This window comes from Bactrocera tryoni, chromosome 5 (assembly GCF_016617805.1).
Source record: "Bactrocera tryoni isolate S06 chromosome 5, CSIRO_BtryS06_freeze2, whole genome shotgun sequence".
Classification (NCBI taxonomy): Eukaryota; Metazoa; Arthropoda; class Insecta; order Diptera; family Tephritidae; genus Bactrocera; species Bactrocera tryoni.
The window spans coordinates 59,411,397-59,425,396 of NC_052503.1; the positions used below are offsets into that span (position 1 = coordinate 59,411,397).

Consider the following 14,000-nt stretch of genomic DNA (forward strand, 5'->3'; position numbering starts at 1 on the left):
TAACGGTGAGTGGTAAAAAACGCGCCGCTAAATGCTTTTATTTAGGTATGCCACTAAGCTTGTAGTAAATCCTAACATGGAATGACAATTTATTAAGAAAAAACTCTGATTTAAAAGAACAGGGTGTTTCTTTTAGGAAACTTTGTATAGAAGAAAAAAGCGGAGTTAACTTTAAGGACGACCCACAAGACAAATACAAATATGCATTTGATGTGATAATCTGGAATCATTCTCCGCAAAGACTGATTTTTTGTAATTTTTCAAAAGGCATTTAATTTTATAAAAAAAGAAAAATAATGCACATTTACGAAATCAATGCACTTAAATAATTGGCTATTCATTTAGAAAAATATGGGATCCCTTAATACCGTAGCCGATCTTCAGAAAGACCTTCGAAAAAAGGAAGAAGACTTTCTGCTTAAATTGTCTTAAATTCAAATACCAAAAAAATTAGTGATCGAAGAAGTAGTAAAAATTTTGATTTTTGATAAAATAGGGGCTTTAAAGAAAGACTTCAGCGTGGCTTAAATAATCGAAATTATTATTGAAATTTTTATTATTTCGATCATTACTTGACAAGTATATCTAAAAAGGTCGTATGAAAATGTCAGGTCGATCACCGATTCTGAAAACAGCGATTCGAGAATAAAATAAAATAAGTGTTGAAAGACAATTACATCAAGTTAAAAAAATTTTAGAAAAACGCTCATATGTACATACATACATATATCCGAAACTATTTGGCGGATCAACTTCAAATTCAAATATAACTTCTAATAAAGTATTTAACCTAGAAAAATATGCATTTTTAGCTATGTACATACATATATAATTAGTTTGCTTAGTAAAAAGTTCGAATCTTATAACTTCATTGTAGTTCCATAACTGTTTATCAGGATAGTACCTCAGAACTTATTATCTTAAACTCATAGTAAAAGCTATATCCAAAGTTTAAATATTTAAATTTGAATTAAGAAGTATCTATAAACTTTCTGCAAACAAATATACGTACATACATATGTACATATGCATATATGTTTGTTAAGAATAAAATTTATAGTTAATGTTTATTATGCATATGATAACATTTTTTTTGTTTTCTTTTCACTTTCTCATTTGGAGCGCTACATGTGTCGTTCTCAGCACTTCATCCAAAAATTTCCCTGTGGTTTATGTTTGAATGTAGATATGTTTGTATGTATATATATACACTAGTGCTGGATACTCATTTCTAAATTTGTGTATTGTCGTTGCGATGGTAAATTTACAAATAACAAACAAGTTGTTCGTTTAGGTGGGAATGCTCGTAGTGCAATGATGGCGGTATCGCCGCTGTCGCATTTTATTGTTATTGAATACATGTCCCCACCCCATGCATATGTGAATGTGTGTATGTATAGTTCAGTATGTGTTTCTGTACGTAAAGCTTTAACATTTACTCGCGTTCCCCTAATAATAACCACTTTTAGGGAGCGTAAAATTTCCGCAAAACGAAATTGTGCGCACAATCCAGTACGGGCCGACCACGATAACATTCGCCTTGGATGCTGCTCTTTCATAGTACTTTTTAACGTTGATTCTTAAAGTGCGCACCGGTAGCAACGGTCACACAACACAGTTATTGACACAACAAAATCAGCATTAATTTAATGTTTTTTTTTTCGCATTTGAAGTATTCATTTAATTAATAAATATGAGTTTCCTGAAAGCATCGGCAATGTCAAGGCACTGCATTTTTCTTAGAGGTAAATAATTATGTCGCTAATTCCGACAGGCTAATGAGTGATATAAATATATAAAAAAGTGAGTTTAAATATATGAAAAAAACTCGCGTGAAAAGTGTTTTGTCAAAATCGATGAAATTCATACATATGTTTATGTATGAGTACCATACATACATATGTACATACATATATAGTAAAATGATTGCCCTATTTCGCATTCCCACCATATTTATTGTATCCTCGTTTTCGCAGGTTTTGCATATCCTAGAAATTATGCTACCCTGGCGGAACCTGCAGCCCCAGCTGTTAAAACGCAAACAATACCAGGTCCTAAATCACTGGAATTGAAGGGTAAATTGAGCGCTGTACAAGTAAGTCTGAAAATGCTTATTATAAACAAATTTGGTACTCCACTTGCCACTTAATAATCATTCAATTTGATGAGCTCTGATGTATATATGCTCATACATATTCCATGCACACAATGTACAAAAATTTGAATATACATACATACTAGTGGATCCGGCCACGCGTTGCTGTGGTATACATTTAATATTATAAACTATTCAATATAGTGAAAATTTTACTTACGAAAAAAGGCGAAAACGTTTTTGTCGATATAAGAATCCAAGAAATTGTACCTGAGGTTTAATTTTGAATATGTTAATACAAATAAATTTCATTGGAAAATATAATCTGTCCAGTTAATAGAGTTGTGGGACAGGCCAATGGAGATGTCCGCTTAATAGAGTGTCCATTTACTATAGCTTTAACCTGTATTTTTTATTTAAGAATTGTTTTTACTATCCTATCTTCTATGTTGGTTCGAACTGAACACAGTGTGCTAAATTTTGCTGAAATCGGTTCAGTAGTTTAGGAGTGCATTGCGGACAAACAACGTGACATATAATTTTAATATATAAAAATGTATTTCGTTTGTGTGAAGGCAAAAAATGTGTGTAAGTGCAGTAATTCATTAAGGGGTCACTTTAAATGCAGGTACTCAAGCAAATATGTATTTCGCTTTAATTGATTTTCATTAATTATTGGCGGGGAGAACGTATTATAACTGTGAAAAAATATAAAAGTAATCTTTAAGGTAGTTTGTCGTTTCTTTTTTGAACGAAAAATAGAAACAATAATTGACAATATTAGATAAAAAACGGGCACTGGTCTTTCTGTCCGCTTAATAGATTTCAAACAATGTTGGGACTTACCAATCTACATGCTTAATGGAGATGTTCACTTAAGCGTTCGTTTAATAAAACTTTCACAATATACATATATGTATGTATGTATATAAATAAATTAATAATAAAATAATAGGGTATATTAAATTTGAAGTTTGTAATTCCCAGAAGGAAACTGAGTTGTTTTAGCCATGGCTGTCTATATGTACTTTAATACCCGAATAGGTCGTTTAGTTTTTGAGATACCGCTTTGAAATTTTGTAAATGTAATTTTTTCTCAAAGTATCTGCTCATTTGTCAGAACTGCCGATATCGGATCAATATAGCATAGAGCTGCCATACAAATGAAAAGGAATTTGGTGTGGATTATTGTCCAAGGCAATGTTACAATATTCGACAACATTTTTTAGTTCGGATAGCATATAGCTGCCATACAAACTTTTACGATCAAGTTTAAGTTCTTGTACATACATATGTATGTATATGAATTTCATTATTTGTTAAGGGTATTGTAGCTTCGGTACAACCAAAGCTAACGATTTTTCTTCTTATTATTAATTTTGTTAAGATATATCATATAGTCATTTAAAGTTTCTCATAATAGGTATAAGGGATAAGATTAAACTATATTTCGGTTTCTCTTCTTTGTGCAAGAGATTTCACACATATCGTGCATGGGTACCATAAGCTCTGTTTCGATACTTTTATTGATGTTTGACTTATTTTTTGTAAAGTTTAATATACTAACGACATTCAAAACCTTCTTTTTTGTCATTTTAAACATTTTTAAACTTTTGAGTTCATTAAATTTCATTCTAAATCGTAAAATATTTATAAGAAGCTTTTCAAATAATTCGTGTTTTCCGAGTGCCGAGAAGTGTGAAACCTCTGAATAGATCTTATTTCAAAAAGAACCTCCATACCTATATATTGCAACCGTTATTGTTATTATTATTTGCATAAACAACTTGCCCTTGTTTGCGTAGGCAATTATGTAAATTCATAGATAATTTTTACATTTAAAAACAACTGTTTTCGAAAACCAAACAGTATAAATAACTGGTTCAGTATAACTTTTATAACCTTTAGAGCAGTGGCGCTCAACGCAATAAAAATTAAAACACGCGTGTTTGACTGATAATTCTGCTACTGCGAAAAATATCACACGCACACGAAAGCGGCTGAACACGTACGCTAGGTACATACGAAAATCTATAGCAATGTTTGTGCGGCGCATACGTAAAATGTAGTAGTATTGAGGCGTGCGCACCACTGCTTTAGAGTGATATTTAATTAGTAGTCGTTAGTTAGATAATTAAACCGATCGTTATTTGTCATGTTTCTAAATTATTTCATTACTGACAGGGATGGACATCATATTCAGATAGTACAGCATTGCCAATCATATTTATATCCGCTTTGAAGCCCGTCTATATTTTTTTCAATTCTGATATATGTTAACCATATTTTCTTAAAATGAAATAGTTCATAACACAAAGAAGTAGGAAGAATATGTTGATAAATCGTTGGAGCCTATTTTGTGACGTATATGTAAAGTGAGTGGAGTGGATATTTCAGAAAAAATGTCTCCATAAACCCCAGTTTCGACACCAAGAAAAATAGGGTATAGTTATAAATTTCTTTAAAAGTTCTGACCTATTAGTATCAGATACACAAACAATATGTTTTAATGAAGTAAATATTTCTACATTATTCAACAAAATATCTTTATGTTCTTCTTCAGAATGCCGAAACTGTTCAGCTTTTCGCTGACTTTGAAAAATCTATTGGAAACTATCTGGTTGATGTCGATGGCAATGCTTTGCTCGATGTCTATACACAAATTTCATCAATGCCATTGGGTTACAATCATCCCCGCCTCTTGAATGTCTTCCAAAATGATAAAAATTTAAAAAGTGAGTATCAAACGTACAAATACCTGCTATTATCGATGATGTTTAAGCAAGTTAAATAAAATTTTACTAAGTAAATCGTGATAAGCGGACAACTGCCTCCACTTATCGCACTTATCTCAGAATAGTTTTTGATAATGCATTCATGACTTTAAATTATGCTTATTGTATTTCTAGATTATTTATTTGTATTATTGAATGGAAATGAATGTTTTTTCAAGTTATAAAAAATCAACAAAAAACAAGTAGGGAAGGGCTATGTACGGGTATAATAAGGTTTATTGCCGGGGTAATACTTTCAGATACATAAGGCTTGTTCGTTATATGGGGTCTACGGTGAGTTTTTACCAGATTTTATTCATTCTGTGCACAAAAATGCACCGTTATTAGTTATTAAGATAACTCACATTTTGGCCGATATATGCGGTATAAAGTCATCGGGAAGTTCGAAAATTTTTATATTAGGTATATATATTTTAGATACACAGATATACTATTATCAAGAAAGGATTCTCTCAAGAGAATTATACATGCAAAGTTTTGTTCCGTTAAATACATTGTATATAGGAAAGTGAAGAAATCAAATGGAATTTAAAATTGTGTTATATAAGAAGTAGGCGTGGTTGTAGTCTGATTTCAACCGTTTCCGCACTGTGATATAGGAATGTTGCATATTTAATTTGATTTAAATCGGTCGAGCGGTTAACGAGGTCTGGGATTTAACCTAATATGGGCAGTGCTACGCCCATTACCAAACTTTGAGCGCGGTTCCTGTAAAGATGTCTCAAAGCATCTCGGAGGTAAAAGTTACCTTGTCCTAGTTATTGACAGTAGGGGTTTTCATAGAACTTAGGTATACAATTTTCCATGAAAAAAACGGGGAAAACTGTTGGATTTATGTTTCAGTAATTTGGATCTCTCAATCAACGAAACTCTTGCTTTCACAACTGTGGATGAATATCACCCGCCTAAGTCAAATTATAGATGTTTTAGCCAACTGAGACTCGAATGCAAGAAATTAAGTGCAATATGCTACAAGTCATACATTAATAAAGTGGAAAATCTAGTCTCTTCAAACAAAAATGAATTCTGGAGGTTTGTCAAGAACAAAAGGGGTACCGACATGGGAGTCCCAGCTACCATGACATGGAATGACCTAACCGCTCATTCGGGTGAGGAGATTAGTAATATCTTCGCATCTTACTTCAAATACACCTATACAATGAGCCCCAGCGGAGTTGGTCATCATCAATCTGCTGACATTGTAGGAAACGTGGAGCTAAATGAATTTTATGCTAACTTCAATGAAGTTTTTAAGCAGCTGTTGGCTCTGGATCCAAAAAAAGGAGCAGGACCTGATGGTGTGCCTAATATATTTCTACGCAACTGTGCTGTCGGGCTCTGTGAACCTATCACATTCAGTAAGTCTTTTTATCACGGAACCTTTCTATCGGCGTGGAAATCGTCGTTCATCAGTCCCATCCACAAAAACGGCCCAAGATCTGACGTTACCAATTATAGATCTGTATGTATCCAATCTGCATTAGCAAAACTGTTTGAGAAAATTGTCTTGCCTCAGTTGATATCATCATTCCGAAATATCATTTCTCCTAAGCAGCACGGATTTGTTGGTGGCAGATCCACTACAACAAACTTATATACGTATGTCAACTACATCTTGAAGGCCATGGACAGTGGTATTCCAGTTCATTCAATATACATATACGGACTTTAGCAAGGCATTCGACAAAGTGGACCATGAGACTCTTATGATGAAGCTAGAAAATTATGGAGTGAATTGCAATGCACTACGCTGGATCAGATCGTACCTAACAGGAAGAAGGTTACAAGTAAGAATCGATGGACACATTTCAGATGAGTATGATGTCACATCTGGTGTTCTCCAGGGATCCCACCTTGGACCCATACTCTTCAACATATTTGTGAATGACATTGGGAGGAAACTGCAGTCTGAGTACTTATTATACGCTGACGATTTCCAAATTTTTCGTAGAATTTTCACCGTTTCTGATATTCACATCTTACAAAACGATATAGATGAGCTGTATAACTGGTGTAAGATAAATAAACTTGTTTTGAATGTGAAAAAATGCGCAGTGATGTCCTTCACCCGTGCGCATACGCAGGTACCTTCAACCTACACGTTGAACGACCAAAGGCTCACGGAAGTTGAAGACATCAGAGACCTGGGTATAACTATTGACAGAAGACTAAATTTCAAGAAACACATCGATAACATTACTTCGCAGGCATACAAAGTACTAGGGTTGATTAATCGGATGTGTAGGGAATTTGAGAACAATTGCTCGTTAACCTGCCTATTCTCAGCAATAGTGCTACCTATTCTAGAATATGGAACAGTGATTTGGTCCCCATTCACGGACTCAATGATCAACAGAGTAGAGAGAATCCAGCACAAGTTCTGCAAAGCGCTGCTATTTCATAACAGACACAGAAACGATATCAATTCAACTGAAGACGTCCAAAGAATCCTGAAAATAAATGACCTGAAATCTCGACGGCAGGTAGCAGACCTCATCTTCTTATTCAAAATCCTCAATGGATTAATTAATGCCCCAGAAATCCTTGCAGACTTTGAAATCGTACCAAATGAGCTTAACCTTAGACAGATGAGGAGCCTGAAAACTTGCAGATCGAACAAAAACTATGTAATCAATGGCCCAAAGGAAAGAATCTGTAGATTGGTAAACTCTTTGCACGGTGACATCAACTTCTTCAGCGGGTCTCTACAGAACCTCAGAAAGATCGTTAAAAAAGCTTTATTAAAATACTAGCATACGAACTAGGTCACGAGTTTAATTCCTAATTTTATATGTTTAAGCCTGTTGTCTTATTTAGCATTATAATTGTTATTAGATGTATAGTGCCGCTTGGCGTTAAATAAATAAATAAAAAAAAAATTAAAGACAACATAATCAGTGTATTCTAAGCTACAGGAATTTAAAGTTGAAAAATTGGTTATTGTAAACAAATATAAGAATTTGGATGGTACTGCAGAAAAAGCAAAAAAGCGGCTATGTTTAAAGATGCTAATGGGAAAATAACTAAGGACTTTTCTCGCCCGGCTTCACATTTTGAAGAAATGTGGGGAAACTGGTTTTAAAATTGAAATGCTCAAAGATGAGGACGATGAGATGAAACATATGAGCGAAAAGAGGAAGATCAAAAACCAAATCTAACTGGGGAAGAAGAAGATTACGCAGATGAGGGCGAGCAGGTAACAAGTATGGTACGAAAAGATGCCAAAATGGAAAATGTCGCGCCTATTTTAGCAAGCAAGATCTAATCAGGCCTTCCAAAATTCTCAATAAACAAGCTGATAAATTGATGACTACGAGCATATATCTGACCGTGTCCATTGCCCCAAAGGATTATCCACCAATTGCATTGGAGTTGTAAACGCGGTGTGAAGATACGACGACCGGCTGCTTATGTTGTCATAGATATAACACAGGACTTTGATCGACCTGCTGAAGAGCCAACTGACGATGTGAAATTTAAGGTCTAGTAGTATAACAGCAAAAGATGACTTGGATGATTCTGGTACCCCAATCAAAAAAAGCGTTCCCGCCCTGATGCTGATGGAGGATGAAAAGTAAAAAAAAGCATCGATATTACGAACTGAAAAGAACTAAATTTAAGAAAGTTAAATTTGTTAAACATGCATTTATATACTTATATAGCATATTTTCTTAAAATAATTATATACCGAAAGATTAAGAGGGAAGCGAGACGTATTTGCAGAAAAAAACGAGAGAGGCGGAAATACGTGAAGCTGGCCGACAGGGGTAATGCTTAAAAATTCTACGAAAAGATGCGGCGACTAACAGAGGGTTTCAAGTCCCGAGCATACTCATGTAGAACTCCCAGAGGTCATCTAATGACTGATGAACTGATAAGGAGCATGCATCAGCTTCTTTGTGGAATATGGTCGGACGAAAGCATGCCCGACGATTGGAATTTAAGTGCGCCAATTACCTTGGGATAAGCCTCTTCAACATCGCATACAAGTTTCTATCAAACGTATTGTGTGAAAGATTGAGGACCTCCTTATCAGCGTGGCTTTAGGCCTAGAAAACCAAAATTGACCAGATATTCACCATCAATCAAATTTTGAAAAATACCCGTGAAAAGAGAATCGACACACTACCTCTTCGTCGATTTTAAAGCTGCCTTTAACAGCACGAAAAGAAACTGACTTTCTGCCGCGTTGTCTGAATTTGGCATCCCCAAAACTAATATGGCTGTGTAAACTGACGTTGAGCAATATCAAAAGCTGTCCGGATCGAGAAGGACCTCTCCGAGCCGTTCGATACCAAACGAGGTTTCAGACAAGACGACTCTCTTTCGTGCGACTTCTTCAATCTGTTGCTGGAGAAAATAATTCAAACTGAGGAACTAAATAGAGAAGGTACCATCTTCTTCAAGAGCATGTAGCTGCTGGCCTCAACAACCGCGTCGTTGGTTCTGCTTCCTCGAGAATGGATAAGGAAGCGAAGCAAATGGGTCTGGTAGTGCACGAGGGCAAGTCAAAATATCTCTTGTCATCAAACAAACAGTCGTCGTAAAATTCGTATATAATTTCGACTATCTTGGAACCAGTGTTAACAGCAACGACAATGTCGAAATTCAACGCAGAATAACTCTTGTCAATAGATGCTACTTCGGACTGAGTAGGCATTTGAAAAGTATATTCCTCTCTCGACGAACAAACACCAAACTCTATTAGTAACTTATCGACGGGAATACGTTCTGCTATATAGAGGACAATATCTAAAGAATCGACGTTACTATATGGTGCAGAGGCATGGACGATGACAACATCTGATGAGTCGACGTTTCGAGTTTTTGAGAGAAAGGTTCTGCGGAAGGTTTATGGTTTTTTGGGCATTGGTCACCGCGAATATCGCATTAGATGGAACGATGAGCTGTACAAGATATACGACAACACTGACATAGTTCAGCGAATTAAAAGACACCGCCTACGCTGGATGAAAACACTCTAGCTCTGAAAGGATTCGACGCAGTACCCCCAGGGGGAAGCAGAGGAAGATCTCGACTCCGTTAGAAACACCAGATGAAGAAGGACTTGGCTTCGCTTGGAATTAATATAATAACTTTCTCTCCTCAGTATGTTCAAATATCTTTGAACATGCTTATCATTAACAATGCTAAGACAGAATAAACTGTATATAATACATACATAAACAAACATTGTCAGTGTAAAACTTTTCTGGTTTCTCAGTGAAAAACTGTGACAAGTGATTTTTACAGGCTTCTCTTGAAGCCAACTTTACTCCATTAAGGGAGGAAACAAATGGTAGTTAGATTGGGCCAAGGCTATATGGCGGATGCATTAAAACTTCCTAGCCAAGCTCTCCCAGTTTTGCCGAGTCTAGCGTTGTCCTGATGGAAGGTGACGCCCTTTCTGTTGATCAGTTCTGGCCGTTTTTTTTTATTGCTTGCTTAAATCTCATCGGTTGTTGACAGCAAAATATCGAATAAATCGTTCGACCAGGCTGGAGCAGCTCATAGTGGATGATTCTTTTCCAATCCTACCAAACATTCAGCATAACCTTTCGAGGCGTCAATCCTGGCTTTGCGACCATTTGCTGAGCTTCATCAAGCTTGGACCATGAACTTTTTCGCACATTATTGTCGTATTTGATCGTGTGCTGTTACCATGTTAATTCGGTTCATTAAATTTTTCACAGTCAATTCATGTGGTACCCAAACATCGAACTTATTTTTGTAGCCAGCCTTTTTTAAATGGTTCAGAACCGTTTGATGATGAATGTTAAGTTCTTTAGCGATGTCATGGCTACTTCTGTGACGGTCCTGGTCAATCTTTTCCATAATTTTCCCTTCGCTCTTCGTTTACACTCTCAGCTACGACTCCAATATTTTCTCCACTGCGTGCTGGACGTGGTCTATTCGATCGAATATATTTTCACGTGTGTCTGTTAAAAATAGGCTATTAAAAACAGTACCTCTATTTGGATCACCTGCTACTGTTATCAAAAATGGATTCTCTCCTAATTTCAATTATATATTTCATAGACCGATATTTTCGGTAGGAAGTAGTAGTAGCTCTGTAGCAATACGATGCAAAAGTATAAAAATACGTTATACCCGAACTTTGCCCTTTCTTACTCGTTCATTAAAATGTTTTCTTTCTTTTGGTTGGCCACGCCCACTTTTCAAAATTTTTTTCCTACATTTCTATATAGGTTTTTGGTTAATGGCGTTTTGTGAGTATGGCAGTGGGCCGGTTACGTTCGATCCATCTACGAACTCATAATTTTATTTTAACTAAGGAACCCGCATACCAAATTTCATCAAGATATCTCAATTACACCTTGCACCGACGGACGGACGAACAGACAGACAGTCACCCGGATTTCAACTTTTCTCGTCATCCTGATCATTTAATAATCTTAATCTACGTAAAATCGTTAGGTGAACAAAACTATTATACTCTGTACACAGCCGTAGGAGCATCTTCGTTGAGTTCACACAGACTTGTCTAAAGTTTTATTCCGATATACAGTGTAATCCATTTATAATGGACTCGCTTAAGATGGAAACTCTGTTATTATGTACCTCTTTGTCAAGTCCCAGTTCAAACATATGTAAAAAACTCGGTTAAAATAGACTCGGTTATAATGGACTCCGGTTATAATAGACAATAAAATCGGATTTTGTCCATTATAACCGAAGCTTTCAAAATCAAATTTCAAAACAAAGTTGGCAATCAGTTGGCAAAAAGCAAAATTTTGTACTTCCCCGAATTCGATCAAGAGACACAATCAGTCTCTGCAGCAGAAAATGTTCTGTTTTTCTTGGAAATAAGTCAAAGAAGGCAAACAACTTCTGCGGTGGGCTGAAAGCTATAATCGAAATTGAAGGAGGAACTTCCCAAGCTGACATTTGCTTGAACAAAAACCTAAAAAAACAGACTGTTTCGAACATATAGATTAATCGGGAAAAAATTAAAAATGATTGGAAAGTCAACGACAAGAGAAAAAAAATAAGATTTGCGACACATCCTCAAGTTGATGAATTACTGTTTAAATGGTTTCAGCAGAAAAGGGCCAATAATTTTCCAGTAAGTGGTCCAATGCTAATGATGAAAGCCAATGAATTCGGAGAAGCTGTCGGTGCTAATTTTAAATGCAGTTCCGGATGGCTAGACAGATTTAAAAAGAGGCATAATATTTGCTTCGGCAAAATTTGTGGTGATTCGGCTTCTGTGGACCAAAGTGTTACAAATGACTGGCTATTACAAACCTGGCCTACAATAAGTAACAATTATTTCATGGACAACATTTTTAACGTGGACGAAACGGGAATTTTCTATAAGATGCTGCCTGACAAAACACATAAGATCAAAGGTGAAACATACAGTGGTGGAAAAATGTCTATCGAAGAATAACTGCCTTGATTTGTGCTAATGCATCGGGCACGGTAAAACGGAAATTATTGGTTATTGGTAAGTTTTAAATACAATTTAATACAATCCGCTGTTTCTGAACAATGCCTGCTTTCAAGAAAATATAACAACCCCAGATGCTTTAAAAACGTTCAAACGTTGCTGGTAGATTATTGTGCTAACAACAAATCCTGGATGACTTCTCAGACCTTTACTGACTATTTAAAGAAATGGGATTGTGAACTTATAAAAGCCAAGACTAAAATTTTGCTATTAGTAGATAATTGCCCTGCTCATCCTCAAGTTCATCTTCACAACATTAAACCACATTTTCTTCCGCCTAATACTACATCGGTTCTTCAGCCTATGGATCAAGACGTCATTAATAGCTTGAAACAATCTTATAAAAAGCAGCTTCTGATGAAAATTATGGACCTTCCTTAAGAAGCAAACCCGACAAAAGCTGTGAGGCTTTTAGATGCTGTCAATATGTTATATGTTGCATGGGAAAGTGTCTATAAGGAAACCATAAGAAACTGTATTCGACATGCTGGTCTGGTAAAAGACATTCCTGATGGATTAGATTTCGCCCCGGAGGACTATGAACCTTTAAGCAAAATTATCGAAATTAATAACGTAGTGGTTTTAAGCAAGTTTGATGAATATTCAAGGATTGACGAGAATATTATAGCCACAGAAGAACACTCAGACAATGACTTAATTCAAGACTTTCTGCAAGAGCTGCTTGAAGAAGACTCCGGTGATGAAGATTTAGTACAGCCCGGAACTAGAATAAAAATAGAAGACGCTACGAATTATTCTAGGAAACTGAAGCTATATTTTCAACAAAAAGAGAATAGTTCAGATGCAATCAATTTGCTCAATAAACTCGAAATCAAACTATAAAAAGATTTTGCCAATAAGGCATTCATCCAAAAGAAAATCACTGACTTTTTTCAAAAGACTTAATTAAACTTATTATTTTCTTAATTTTATATTTTTATTCATAAACTTTTTTGCTTTAATAAAAAAACACATTGAATTTACTTTTTGAGTTAAAAATTTTATATTCTGATTAGATGGACACTCGGTTATAATGGACAATTTGACATGGTCCCGTGGAGTCCATTATAACCGGATTACACTGTATTATATTATAATCCTATTCGTACATTTTCACACTGTTGGAAGAATTAGAAGATATGTACATTAAATATAATAAATTCGCTATATTACTAATAGTTTTGTATCTTATTGAGTGCTTAGTTACGGGACATTAAAGGTTTTGTAGGCGTGGCAATCATTCGATTACGCCTATCTGCAATACCAAAATCCTTATGGGGGCCAGAAATCTGTGTACTCAGTTCAATCCAGATATCCCAATTTTTCTTTAAATCAGGCCACTATGTAAGTCGCTGTTGATTGTCCTCCTTTTTCGATGGTAGCCAATTAAAATTATTCCATGCGTATTGCTAAATACAGACGTCATAATCTTGCTAGCCGATTGTTACATTTGAAGTGAGCTCATGAATGATATGATGTACATGTTCAGTTAATATCTTTTTATCTTTTAACTATTTGTATAATGTGAATAAGCAAGCTTAAGCCAGCGTAAGCAATTGTCCAAATACATAATATAAATTGTATTTTGCAACTATAATGTACTTTACATCAAGTTTCGTTAAGTTTTCTCAAACGT

At 35.3% G+C, this 14,000-nt stretch overlaps 1 protein-coding gene across 1 annotated transcript in view; it reads left to right on the top strand.

Moving 5' to 3' along the window:
• The first annotated feature begins 1,515 nt into the window (after positions 1-1,515).
• The window catches only part of LOC120776658 (4-aminobutyrate aminotransferase, mitochondrial), a 40,429-nt gene continuing 27,944 nt past the window's right edge, over positions 1,516-14,000 (top strand). Inside the window, exons 1-3 of the mRNA XM_040107527.1 lie at positions 1,516-1,745; positions 1,977-2,095; positions 4,659-4,830. Coding sequence (XP_039963461.1) covers positions 1,694-1,745; positions 1,977-2,095; positions 4,659-4,830 — 343 coding nt within the window. The 5' untranslated portion in view covers positions 1,516-1,693. The remainder of the gene's footprint in view (positions 1,746-1,976; positions 2,096-4,658; positions 4,831-14,000) is intronic.